The 14,158-nt window shown below is 38.8% G+C and overlaps 1 protein-coding gene across 1 annotated transcript in view; it reads left to right on the forward strand.

Annotated features, from left to right (window-relative positions):
* The window catches only part of Trpc6 (transient receptor potential cation channel subfamily C member 6), a 117,253-nt gene extending 103,965 nt beyond the window's left edge, over positions 1 to 13,288 (forward strand). Inside the window, exons 11-13 of the mRNA XM_021172271.3 lie at positions 10,423 to 10,506; positions 11,959 to 12,034; positions 12,895 to 13,288. Of these exons, the coding sequence (XP_021027930.1) occupies positions 10,423 to 10,506; positions 11,959 to 12,034; positions 12,895 to 13,046 (312 nt within the window). The 3' untranslated portion in view covers positions 13,047 to 13,288. The remainder of the gene's footprint in view (positions 1 to 10,422; positions 10,507 to 11,958; positions 12,035 to 12,894) is intronic.
* The last annotated feature ends 870 nt before the right edge of the window (positions 13,289 to 14,158 follow it).

Raw genomic sequence — 14,158 nt, forward strand, 5'->3', positions numbered from 1 at the left:
GGGCCAATAAGTATCTTCAAAAAAGTATAGAAGAAAACTTCCCTAACCTAAAGAAAGAGATGCCCATGAACATACAAGAAGCCTACAGAACTTCAAATAGATTAGACCAGAAAAGAAATACCTCCTGACACATAATAATCAAAACAACAAATGCACTAAATAAAGATAGAATATTAAAAGCAGAAAGGGAAAAAGGTTAAGTAACATATAGAGGCAGACATATCAGAATTACACCAGATTTCTCAACAGAGACTTTGAAAGCCAGAAGATCCTGGACAGATGCTATACAGACCCTAAGAGAAAACAAATGCCAGTCCAGACTTCTATACCCAGCAAAACTCTCAATTACCATCGACGGAGGAATCAATATATTCCATGACCAAAAAAAAAAAAAAAAAATTACACAATGTCTTTCCATGAATCCGGCCCTTCAAAGGATAATAAAGGGAAAACTCCAACTCAGAGAGGGAAACTACATCCTAGAAAAAGCAAGAAAGCAATCCTTCAACACACATAAAAGAAGATATCTGCAAGAACAGAATCCCAAATCTAACAACAAAAATAACAGTGAGCAATAATTACTTTTCCTTAATATCTCTTAATATCAATCGACTGAATTCCCCAATAAAAAGACATAGGCTAAAAGACTGGCTATGTACACAGGATCCAACATTTGCTGCATATAGAAAACCCACCTCAGGGACAAAGACAGACACTACTTCAGAGTAAAAGGCTGTAAAAAAATTTTCCAAGCAAATAGTCCCAAGAAACAAGCTGGAATAGACATTGAATAGACTAATATTGAATAAATCCACTTTCAACCTAAACTTAGCAAAAATGACAAGGTGGGGAACTTCATACTCATCAAAGGTAAAATCTTCTAAGATGAACTCTCAATTCTGAACATCTATGCTCCAAATGCAAAGGCATCCTCATTCATTAAAGAAACTTTAGTAAAGCTCACAGCACACATTGCACCATACACAATAATAGTGGGAGACTTCAACACCCCACGCTAGTCAATGGACAGATCCTGGAAACAGAAACTAAACAGAGACACATTGAAACTAACAGAAGTTATGGAACAAATGGATTTGACAAATATCTATAGAAGAATTTATCCTAACACAAAAGGTTATACCTTCTTCTCAGCACCTCATGATACCTTCTCCAAAACTGACCATATAATTGGTCACAAAGCAGGCATCAATAGCTACAAAAATATTGAAATCATCCCATGCATCCTATCAGATCACCACAGACTAAGGCTGATCTGTAATTACAACGTAAATAATAGAAATCCAACATACACGTGGAAACATGTGGAACAACACTCTTCTCACTGATAACTTGGTCAAGGAAGAAACAAAGAAAGAGATTATAGACTTTTTAGAGTTTAATGAAAACGATGCCACAACATACCCAAACTTATGGGATACAATGAAAGCATTCCTAAGAGGAAAACTCATAGCTCCGAGTGCCTCCAAAAATAAACTTGAAAGAACATATTCTAGCAGCTTGACAGCATACCTAAAAGCTCTAGACCAAAAGGAAGCAGATTAAACCAAGAGGAGTAGATGGCAAGAAATAATCAAACTTAGACCTGATATCAACCAAGTAGAAACAAAAAGAACTATACAAAGAATCAACCAAACCATGAGATGGCTCTTTGACAAAATCAATAAGATACATAAACCCTGCCCACTCTCTCTCTACCTATTCAATATAGTACTTGAATTCCTAGCCAAAGCAATTAGATCAAAGGGAGAGAGAGAGAGAGAGAGAGAGAGAGAGAGAGAGAGAGAGAGAGAGAGAGAGAGAGAGAGAGAGAGAGAGAGAGAGAGAGAGAGAGAGATCAAAGGGATACCAATTGGAAAGGAAGAAGTCAACATGTCACTACTTGCAGATGATATGATAAAATATATTAGTAACTCCAAAAATAACTAACTAGAAGGTGCAGGGACAGTATCCTAATTAACAAAATCAGAAATAAAAATGGAGACATTACAACAGAACCTGAGGAAATCCAAAACATCATCAGATCCTACAAAAGGCTATACTCAACAAAACTGGAAAACCTGGATGAAATGGACAAGTTTCTAGACATATACCAGGTACCAAAGTTAAATCAGGATCAGATTAATGATCTAAACAGTTCCATTTCCCCTAAAGAAATAGACGCAGTTATTAATAGTCTCCCAACCAAAAAAAGCCCAGGACCATATGGGTTTAGTGCAGAGTTCTAGCAGACCTTCAAAGAAACCAAATTCCAACTCTCCTCAAACTATTCCACAAAATAGAAACAGAAGGTACCCTACCCAATTCATTCTATGAAGCCACAATTACTCTGATACCTAAACCACATAAAGACCCAACAAAGAAAGAAAACTTCAGACCATTTTCCCTTATGAATATCGATGCAAAAATACTCAATAAAATTCTCACAAACTGAATCCAAGAACACATCAAAACGATCATCCATCATGATCAAGTAGGCTTCATCCCAGGAATGCAGGGGTGGCTTAATATACGGAAATTCATCAACATAGTCCACTATATAACCAAAATCAAAGACAAAAACCACATGATAATCTCTTTAGATGCTGAGAAAGCATTTAACAAAATCCAACATCCATTCATAGTAAAAGTCTTGGAAAGATTAGGAATTCAAGGCCCATCCCTAAACATAATAAAACCAATATACAGAAAGTAGTAGCCAACATCAAACTAAATGGAGAGAAACTCGAAGCAATCCCACTAAAATTAGGGACTAGACAAGGCTGCCCACTCTCTCTCTACCTATTCAATATAGTACTTGAATTCCTAGTCAAAGCAATTAGACCAAGAGAGAGAGAGAGAGAGAGAGAGAGAGAGAGAGAGAGAGAGAGAGAGAGAGAGAGAGAGAGATCAAAGGGATACCAATTGGAAAGGAAAAATTCAACATGTCACTACTTGCAGATGATATGATAAAATATATTAGTAACTCCAAAAATTCCACCAAAGAACTCCTAGACCTGATAAACAGCTTCAGTGAAGTACATGGTTATGAAATTAACTCAAACAAATCAGTGGCCTTTCTCTACACAAAGTATAAACAGGCCGAGAAAGAAATTAGGGAAACAGCACCCTTCACAATAGTCACAAATAATATAAAATAACTTGGTGTGACTCTAAGTTGGGTGGTGAAAGATCTGTCTGATAAGAACTTCAAGTCTTTGAATAAAGAAATCAAAGAAGATCTCAGAAGTTCTCCCATGCTCTTGAATTGTCAAGATTAATATAGTTAAAATGTTATCTTGCCAAAAGCAATCTACAGATTCAACACAATCCCCATCAAAATTCCAACTCAATTCTTCACTGAGTTAGAAAAGGTAATTTGCAAATTAATCTGGAATAACAAAAACCTAGGATAGCAAAATCTATTCTCAACAATAAAAGAACCTCTGGTGGAATCACCATCCTTGACCTCAAGATGTACTACAGAGAAATTGTGATAAAAACTTCATGGCACTAGTATAGTGACAGACAGGTAGGTCAATGGAATAGAATTGAAGACCCAGAAATGAACATACACACCTAAGGTCCCTTGATCTTTGACAAAGGAGCTAAAACTATCCAGTGGAAAATAGACAGCATTTTCTTTTTTTTTTATATATTTTTATTACATATTTTCCTCAATTACATTTCCAATACTATCCCAAAAGTCCCCCATAGCGCCCCCCCACTTCCCTACCCACCCATTCCCACACATGGTGCTTGTTCAACTGGAGTTCAGTACCTAGAAGAATGCAAATTGACTCATTCTTATCTCCTTGTACAAAGCTCAGGTCTATGTGGATCAAGGAACTCCACATAAAACCAGAGACACTGAAACTTATAGTGGAGAAAGTGGGGTAGAGCCATAAAGATATGGGCACAGGGGAAAAATTCCTGAACAGAACTCCAATGGTTTGTGTTGTAAGATCAAGAATTGACAAATGGGATCTCATAAAATTGCAAAGCTTCTGTAAGGCAAAGGACACTGTCAATAAGACAAAACAGCCACTGACAGATTGGTAAAAGATCTTTACCAATCCTAAATCTGATAGGGGATAATATATAATATATATAAAAAACTCAAGAAGTTGGAGTCCAGAAAACCAATAACCCTATTAGAAAATGGGGTACAGAGCTAAACAAAGAATTTTCAACTAAAGAATATCAAATGGCTGAGAAACACCCCAAAAAAAAAATGCTCAACATCCTTAATCATCAGGGAAATGCAAATCAAAACAACCCTGAGATTCCACCTCACTGTAGTCAGAATAGCTAAGATAAAAAACTCAGGTGATAGCCAATTCTGGCGAGAATATGGAATATTGCTGGTGGGATTGCCAGTTGGCACAACAACTCTGGAAATCAGTTTTGGTGGTTTCTCAGAAAATTGGACATAGTACTACCAGGATCCAGCAATATCTCTCCTGGGCATATACCCAGAAGATGTTCCAACTTGTAATAAGGACACATGCTCCACTATGTTCATAGCAGCCTTATTTATAATAGCCAGAAGCTGGAAAGAACCCAGATGTCCCTCAACAGAGAAATGGATACAGAAAATGTGGTACATTTACACAATGGAGTACTACATAGCTATTAAAAACAATGACTTTATGAAATTCTTAGACCAATGGATAGATTTGAAGATATCATCCTGAGTAATGTTACACAGTCTCAAAGAACACACATGATATGTACTCACTGATATGTGGATATTAGCTCAGAATACCCAAGATACAATTTGCAAAACACATGAAAGTCAAGAAGGAAGACCAAAGTGTGGATAGTTCGATCCTTCTTAGAAGAGGGGAGCGAAATACCCATAGAAAGAGTTATAGAGAAAAATTTCAGAGTAGAGCCTGATAGAATGACCATCCAGAGACTGTCCCACCCAGACATCCATCCCATAAATAACCACCAACAAGATGCCAACAAGATTTTGCTGATAGGAGCCTGATATAGCTATCTCTTGAGAGGCACTGCAAGTGCTTGACAAATACAGAAGCGTATGCTTATAGCCATACATGGGACTGAGCACAGAGTACCCAATGAAGGAGCTAGAGAAAGTACCCAAGTGGTTGAAGGAATTTGCAGCCCTATAGGAGGAACAACAATATGAAGTAACCATTACCCCCAGAGTTCCCAGGGACTAAACTACCAACCAAAGAGTATGCATGGAAGGACCCATGGCTCCAGGTGCATATGTAGCTCGGGATGGCATCGTAGGACATCAATGGGAGGTTTGGCACTTGGTCCTGTGAAGGCTCAATACCCCAGTATAGGGAAATGCCAGGATACGGAAGAGGAAGTGGGTAGGTTGGTGAGCAGGTAGAAGGGGTACTAGATAGGGGCTTGTCAGTGGGGAAATCAGGAAAGGGGATATCATTTGTAATGTAAATAAAAAAATATCTAATACCACCCCCTCCCACACACACACATACACAAAGAACTCCTAGAAATAGAAGCTCTATTCTGATTAGGAATTCTATCTGGAATAAGTTTCATGGAACAGAATCCCAAGCAGGAAGGGTGGTAGGAAGGAGGCATGGGTATGATAGACCCAGGACCCATGAGCCTGGCTGCAGCCTGAGACTTCAGTTTCCAGCATGGGGCTGTGAGTAAGTAGTAGAAGGGGAAGTAAAAATTACCTTCAGCCCTCAGGGCAGTCACCACCAGTGTTGTGAGGAATTGACCAAGTCTTTCTATTCAGAGTTCTGTTTCTCTTCCCACCAAGACACCAAGTATTTTCAAGGGTACAGATAGAGGAGACATAGAGTGGAATAATGTTTTCAAGAGAACTCATGGTCTACTTTCTCTGTGGTGAGCTGGTGTGTTGGTTGGGGCAGTGGAAGGAGCTCATAAAGCACTCACCTCAGCTTTGCTTGGTCTCCAGCTTGCTTTGTTCTGACTGACATCGTGTGTGTGTGTGTGTTTGTGTGTGTGTGTGTGTGTCACTGTGTGTTTACATTTTAAAGAAATATAGAAAAAACAAGGGAAGAATCTGGCAGAAATAGTATGTGGCTCCCAACTCTGCAGTATTTACTATCTGTTCACTATAGAAGCTTCCTGCTTCTGAGCTTGTGCTGATGTTATGACAATAACACTTTGAAAACAGAGTACATTTGAATATTTATAAAGGATTTCCACATGATAGTGAATAGCTATAAGTGTTGTGCTAGAAACACTACCAGGATGGCTCCTTGCTCATATGTAGAATGTAGGCAACAAACACTGCCAGCCCAGAGGCATTCGGAGCATCAATTCAGTTAATGCAGATAAAGTGCTTATGACAGTATCTGAGGTGGAGTAGAATAGAGTAGGTACTTACTATTTTTATTACTACGGCAAGAACAAACACAAGCACACATTTGATAGTCACATGGGGAGACAGAGCTGAGACTAGGCCTAAACTCCTAGAGAAAGGGTATGAACAGACAATGAATGGAGTCTGGCTGAATAATATAAATGGGTGTGTCTGGAAAAATAATTGCAAATAAGTGAATTAGTAAGTGGAAAAACTAATGATAATGGAAAATCATCATGTCATTTGGAAGCAAGCATACAATTAATTGAGGAATGGCACCAACATTAGCATCTGTTGGATGTGCTTGGCAGTACACACACACACACACATCAGTATATATTTATTTTCCCATTACACTCCTGCTAAGAATTTGCACAAATTGCATGAATGTCTCAGGCTGAGTCTCAAAGGAAGACTAAAAGAAACAAAAACTCCAAAGCAAGGCACGTGGTGGGACATATGTTTTGCCATTTTTGTGCTAGTGCCTTCTTCTCATTCCTTTTCCTTGGTGAGGTTGTCTTGGTCATGGCATGGTAACCAGTCCCTAGGCCAAGAAGAGGGTGTGAATGTCTAGGGAGCACAAGTGACATCATAGTTGATCCAGTTGTGGAGTTTGGGGTGAGATGTTGATTCTGATGTCAATTTAACAATAAGACCTTTTCGTGTGGTTGTATACTGTGGCAGCCATGGACATGTGACATTCATGTTTTTCTTCAAGAAAGTGCTAATTCTGGGATTATCTGGCAGCCTCTCACTGTAGCTTTGTCCCTCTCTTGCTATGATTGTGTTCTTATGAGGTGCTCTTTCTCTCCCACCTCTCCCCCACCCCCTGTGAATTCTAGACGCTGGGCTGGACTTTCTCCTAGGCAATCTATGTATCTTTCCCTCTTTCATAGGCAAGCCAACCCTCAGTGTTGAGGGAAACAGCATGTGGAGGGAGAGTGAGAGAGAGCAACAATGAAGAGAATGAGCAGAGCACATGATAACACATGTGTACCTGTTATAAGAAAGCCCACTATTTTGCATGTGACATGACCTGAAATTCTGGATATGTCCCAAACTTCGAGAACTGTCTTTGACACTTGCTTACTGGATTATCAAATCAACATAAATGCCAATTTTCTTTACCATGTAAGACTCTGGTTTCAAATGATTTTATTTAAAAAAACTAATTTCAAATCAGCCATTTATATTTGGAAATAACCTTTTCCCAGTGTTGCTGAGGGAGGTTTCTCTGGGAACATGTCTTTGTCCTATAGGTACAGGTTCAAACACCCATGGTTCAGTCTTCATTACCCAATAGATCGGCTCATTCTTTTTCATAAAGTCGGCCTCTAGAATGACAGTTTGTGTTTTATTCAAGACCTCTGTCTGACTGCTTGGAAGTTACAGTCTTTAATTAGCTATGGAAAGGCTCTTGTCTCATTTACTGTGGGCATACCATAAAATCAATAGAGTGAGCCAAGTAAAAGTTCTTTTCAAAACTAAGTGAGGAGACCTTTTCATTATCATCTGTCGCATGTTTTATTTTGAGTGCCTACTGGTTTTGACAGAGGATAGCATCAGCTTTTTAGACACATAGTGTCAAAAAAGAGTGTAATTGAATCAGTCTCTGGCATTCACCATTACACACCTGCTAATGCAGAGTGATGCTTTGGGTTCCTGCTCTGCTTCCTGTCTCAAAACAGGTCACCAGGCTGTTGATGTCAGAGTGGGTTTCATACCTTTGGGGGTAGTTTGATCGACTGCCCTGGGTTCAGTGAGAATATTGTTTTGTTTTGTTTTTTACTGGTTCTATATCTAGGACTTGTAGTTTTAGCTACTACATAGGGCAGGAGCTACTGAAAAGTAAATCATCTATAAAAGCAAGCAGAAGAAATGCTGGACTGCCTTTCTACATGACCTTGTAAGAACTCTCAATGTTTCCTTTTTACATTAATATATGACCAAGGATCCTGGAAACATGTATTTGCTCAAGGAAAGTTGGGTGTGGAGTTCATGCTTCTAATCCCGATGCTCAGGTAGCAGATGCAGGAAGATTACTGCCCAAGGCCAGCCTGGTGTACAGAGTGAGCCCTAGGCCTCCCAGGGCTGGGTGGTGAAAACCTGTTTAAAGAAATGGAAACGACCTTAGGAGATTATGGGGGAATACGATTATGTACTTCTGTAAATTCTTAGCTATGGACTTGGACACATGAATCAAAAGCAATGTTTGCAGAGTATCCTAGGATCAGAGCTGTCTATGAACAGACTTCAAAACATATAGTGCATACGTATGTCTCTGTATAATAATAATAACAGGTATTGGAAGCACCCACCATTCCAAGCTGCAGAACTGACATACCTTTTCTTCTGCAATATTTTCTCCATTCTGCAGCTCAGAAAGGTAAAATACTTTGACTAAATTCTAGTCTTAGACAAGTGGCAGTTGAAACCCAAGCCCACACACAGCTACTTAGTTCTAAAGAAGGATGCATGCCAGCAATGTACACGGTGGTCCATCTCACATCTACATTTGGGGAGGCCTGAGAATATCACCTCTACACTTTTATTTCCTTGATTTTTCCTGGCTTCTGGTAATTTAATCCTTACAAGGTCAAAAAGACTTCCAGAACTCTCTACCTGCAGAAATGGGATTAATATGTAGTTCATGGAATAGCACCTACTTAGCATGTGTAGCTTCATGCATTTGATCTCCATTTCTTCCAGAAATACACAAAACACAAAGTTTTTGAAAGAGCAATCTATGCTTTGTTCTGAATTGGAGAGAGTGAATATTTACAGATAGTAAGAACAAAGCTTGCACTCGGTCCTTTGTGCCTCTGTTGTACCCATATATCTAAATTTTAAATATTCTTCGTACTGGCAATTGAATTCCCTTGTATGTGCTAAAAGGCAAGCCTGCTGCTATGCAGTTGTCTAGACTTAGAGCCAGCTAGGCAGCTGAGCATGGGACCAGATGATAAAGTAGGATTTTGTGCCACCATGTGGTAACAATGCTTCTTTGCACATTGAGTACATTTTCTCTTACACATTTCATTGCCTGATTCAATTTTCAAATAACTATTAGTTGTGTTGATGTGATGTATTAGAAAATGATAATATTATGTCCTAAAATAACATATTTATGTCTTCAAAGCAGAACTAGCCAGAAAAGGATTGTTATTAGTTAATACCTGCTTGCTTATGAACTATTAGTTGAAGTGATTTTCTCATTGACCCTCCACAGGGATGCATTTGATTTGCGGAATTTGGGGTTTTTGAATGGGGTAGGGGGCTGCTATCAAGATGTAGGGCTTAGGAACCAGGCATGATGTTAAAATGTTATTAGGGAATCTAAAGCATGAATAATTTTTCTGACTGTTGGAGAAGTTTTATTTCATTGGAAGATGGTTTATTCCCATGATATACAGATTTAGAAATATTCTGTTTTTCTCAAGACCTCATGTTTATTTGTAAAACAAAATCATTTTTTCTTTGAGAAAAAAAGAATCATTTTTTCCTCCTAGAAAAAAATGCATCGAAGAGTTCTCGGTTAGGCTTTTAGCATTACCACATTTTGTTATGTGTTGCCAAACTTCATTTTCTTTCTTTAAAAGTGCTACCACAGTGGGAGTTTTGTGAGGGGTACAACTGAAGGGGACACTGTCCAGATCTCCTAGTTGAAACGGACTCAATAGAGTTTCCATGGCATCTGAGTTCTGTTTGGTGAGGCCCCTGGTGTTCTGGTGAGCATCTCAGGCAGGTGCTGGTTTGTCAATCAGACACAGGATATGTTCGCATCACCACAAAGTTCCCAGCACGTTTGTTTCCTCTTGTACCACACACCTACCTCTTGCAAGGCTAAAAAATGACTCTTAGGGGAACATTGTGAGAGTCACAAAGTCTGAGGGGCTCCACACACAATCTCCAGTAGCAGCAGAAATTGAAGACTCCAGCAGGACCAATTCTTATATCTTATATAACAGCACTATGAAATTAAGACAAATGGCACCAGACATTAGCTCACACGAGTAACTGATAATCTCACACACATGACTTGACAATGCAAATTAAATTAGAATTTCTAATTCTCTTTTTAGTTGGCACACCACAAACAATCAAGTACAAGGAGCTCAGAAGATTATCGTTTAAATAGCTTCAGTAATCCTCCAAGACAATATCAGGTAAGCACGAAGTACTTAAAGATGTAAAGCTAGCTAGCTGTTGGTTAAGTTCAGGTTTTCAAGCTCTGAACTTTGTTAAATTAAAATAAAGTATCAAGATATTTTTCAACATCAAAGGTTCGATCCATTTAACATGTGCTTATGGAGTAACTATCATATGCCTGGTACTTTCCAAGTGGAAAATATGTAAATAGACAATGACATAGCTTAGAGCCTAGGTTCTTTGTGGAAGGCCAACCTTACAAAACAAGACAGAGGGGCTAGAGAAGTGGCTCAACTTAGGAGCACAAACTGCTCTTACGGAGGATTCAAGTTCAGTTCCTATTATCCACATGGCAGTTTAAAATGACCTATAACTTCAGCTTCAGGACATCTGACCTCTTTTGACCTTCAAGGGCACCTACACTCTTGTGCATATATGTGCACACAGATATACATACATATACATGATTTTAAATAAAAACCCTACAGGTTTTTAAATAAAACCAAAGCAAAATTTACCTCACATTCTCCCACTGTGAAATAAAGATGGCCTACTTGTGAATAGTCTATCTGCTGCTTGTATATATGTACACATATGTACAACTTTATAAATGCTAATGTTCTGTAATATATGTGTCCTGTTATACACATGAATTAGTAGTAAGTTGTGTAATAGTTCTATAGTGGGTGCTTTCACTCTGACATATATTCTTGTGACTAATAATGGATTTATTCTTTTATATAAGTAAATGGAAATTTTGTAAGAAAAACCTCACTATTGGTGGACTCTTAATATTTCCTTTTGTAAGAAACACTATTAAAACATATAAAATGTTTTTACAATGTTAAAAACATTGCATCTATAAACCAAACTACATCCTCATGTGAATTTTTTCAGCACCGAACTGTATTAATTACCTTTTAATTTGGATTTTATGTAGTAAGTTTTGGTGTAGTAATATAAGAATTTTCTGTACAATTGTTGCATATTAGTTTACATTTTATATATATTTATAGTTATGCACAAGCCAAGGCACTAGTGAACCTTTATTTCATTGAAACTGGTGGTTCTTAAAGCAACTATACAATCAAAAGTGTCTACAATTCTTGGTAGAGTTGGGAACTGGACATTTTTTTATCTCCTTCCTTCCTCAAAGAGTTCTGCATAAATTATCTGACAGGAAGTTTGTGCTTTACTTTCAAGTAATACAAGAAGAAGCACAAAGAATTAAATGTTTGCTCTATGATCTTCCTTTTTTTGAGAATTAACTTTTGAGTCATTAGCTCAAATAATGTGAGAATTGCTTTCAAAAGAAAACTAAATTATGGAGACATATACTCCTTTTGAACTAAATATTACCTGTGCTTTGGTAGCCATCACTTCCAAAGGCAGGTAGACCAGAACCCTATTCTAAATGAGATATTTGCATGAACATAATGCTGAGGTGGATTTCTCCTTGTCTTGTCTAGAAAATCATGAAGAGACTCATTAAAAGATATGTATTGCAGGCCCAGATTGATAAGGAGAGCGATGAGGTGAATGAAGGTGAGTTGACCATAAGAACAAAGCTTTCCAGTGTGAGTTAAGGCTGTGTTCAGATGTGGAGGTAAGAGAGAGAGAGAGTTGGGCATGCAGTAGATGAGCCTTAGGAAGCCATAAAGAATAAGCTCTCTCTGACTGTGTTAGTAGCTTTTCCCACTGCTGAAGCAGCTTGCCCTACAAAGCAATTAAAGGAAAGAGGATTTATTCTGTTTCACTGTTTAAGGGGACAGTCCACTATGTTGGAGAAGTAGAGTGAAAGTGGACAGCACATTGTGCTGATGGGAGGGACGGGAGGCAGCTCTTATGTCTGCAAAACAAAATGAGTGGCTGTGTAAGGCTCACGCTCTCTTTTGTCTCATTGGAACTCTTGCCAAGAGTCTGGTGTAGCCCACAGGTTAGATGAATCTTCCCATGGCACTTAGACATAAATCCCTTACTAGTCCAGATGCTAGTCAGTCTCCAAAAGATCCTAGATCTTGTCAAGTAATAATCAATATTTGCTGTGATCACAACCATCAGAGGTACAAAATGGTAGGGCACAAGCTCTTTGTCCAGAGACTGCATGGCCTAGATGAAACATTGTAATTTTTATGGGGTCTTGCTGGAGGTGTCTGGGAAAGGCGAGCGGTGCTACCACAACTCTCCAAGTCTGCAGATAACTAACACTTGCTGTAATTAATTTTCTTACCTAAGTAAAATAGAAAGTTTTTTTTCTGATTGGGAAGCTGTTTCCTTTAAAAAGATTCTGAATATGGTCAGGATTGTCTTTATTCTAACCTAGGATCATTGGTTTACACTTCATATTCATAGATAACTTCATCTGTTATTTATAGTTAACTTCTTTTTATTCTTCCTCTTCACAGGGGAATTGAAGGAAATTAAGCAAGACATCTCAAGTCTCCGTTATGAACTCCTTGAAGAAAAATCGCAGAACACAGAAGACCTAGCAGAGCTCATTAGGAAACTCGGGGAGAGACTGTCTTTAGAGCCAAAGCTGGAGGAAAGCCACAGATAGAGCAGAGCCCCTCAGAAGTGCATATTTATTTCTCCACTTGAAGCCATATTATTTTCTGACTTATTTTTTTAAGTGCCAATGATAAAAAGTATGTTAACTGATAACTTGGATCATTTAGAGTCCTAATATCAACTTTTTTGGTGATTAAATTGCATTGCTGAGGCTAACAATTGCTGAGATGCTGAAAAGCCTGCTCAATTCCTTGGAGCTTGTTTTCTGGATAGCTTTCTTGGGTAGGGGGAGGGTAACTCTTGTGCTGGTGTGAATGCCCCTCCTGTCTGCTCAGTGATGGGCCTCAGATTGCCTAGGGTATGTTTAAGCTGTTCCCTGTGCTCTGTGCTGTTCCCTGACAAAGTGAGTAGCAGCATCTCGTTTCACCAGGGACTTCCTACCCTAGAATATAGAAGAAAATAATCTAGAGTGTGCTGTAACCTCTACCTAGGTACTCAAAATAATTGATACTGCCTGGTCCAACTTGCTTTAGAGCCTTGTGTGGTAGCAAACTTCTGTTAGATCAGCACTTGGCAGATAGAGAAAGGTCTGGAACTTAAGGTCTGCCTTGGCCACATGGTTAAGATTCTCTGGGCTACATGAGACCATGTCTAAAAATCAAAACAAAATAAGCCCATTCTTGTGTTCAATTTTCTGCCACACCTGTTTAAAAACACTTAACAATGAAAATGGTTTTCTTGGCTAGGGAACATGGTGTGTGTGTGTGTGTATGTGTGTGTGGCAATGGAATATTAAAAAGCATTCATGCTACCACCTGCATTGCGTTGGTGGGCAGACCTGCCTGTGTTCGTCTTGGCAGACTTTCTGATCTAGAGCTCCTAAATCTCTCCCACTGGCTCACTCAGGTCCCATGGCTGGTCGTTACCACGCCAGCCCACACTTCCAGGTTCCCAAGACTCTTTGGGGTACACTTCTTACAAACCCATGCTTTGCCTCTGTACCTTTCTCTCTGGAACCCAGTTGAGCACCACATGAAGGAAAACACCACCCAAACTTAGTTTAGAATCAACAGTTAGCACAATTGTTGGGTGCAGCAACAAGCGTTCTAATTTGTAAGCCATTCTAACTTAATTCTCAGGTAGCAGATCCCAACATATTTT

This window comes from Mus caroli, unplaced genomic scaffold, assembly GCF_978045245.1.
Source record: "Mus caroli unplaced genomic scaffold, Mus_caroli_1 scaffold_11, whole genome shotgun sequence".
NCBI classification, from domain to species: domain Eukaryota; kingdom Metazoa; phylum Chordata; class Mammalia; order Rodentia; family Muridae; genus Mus; species Mus caroli.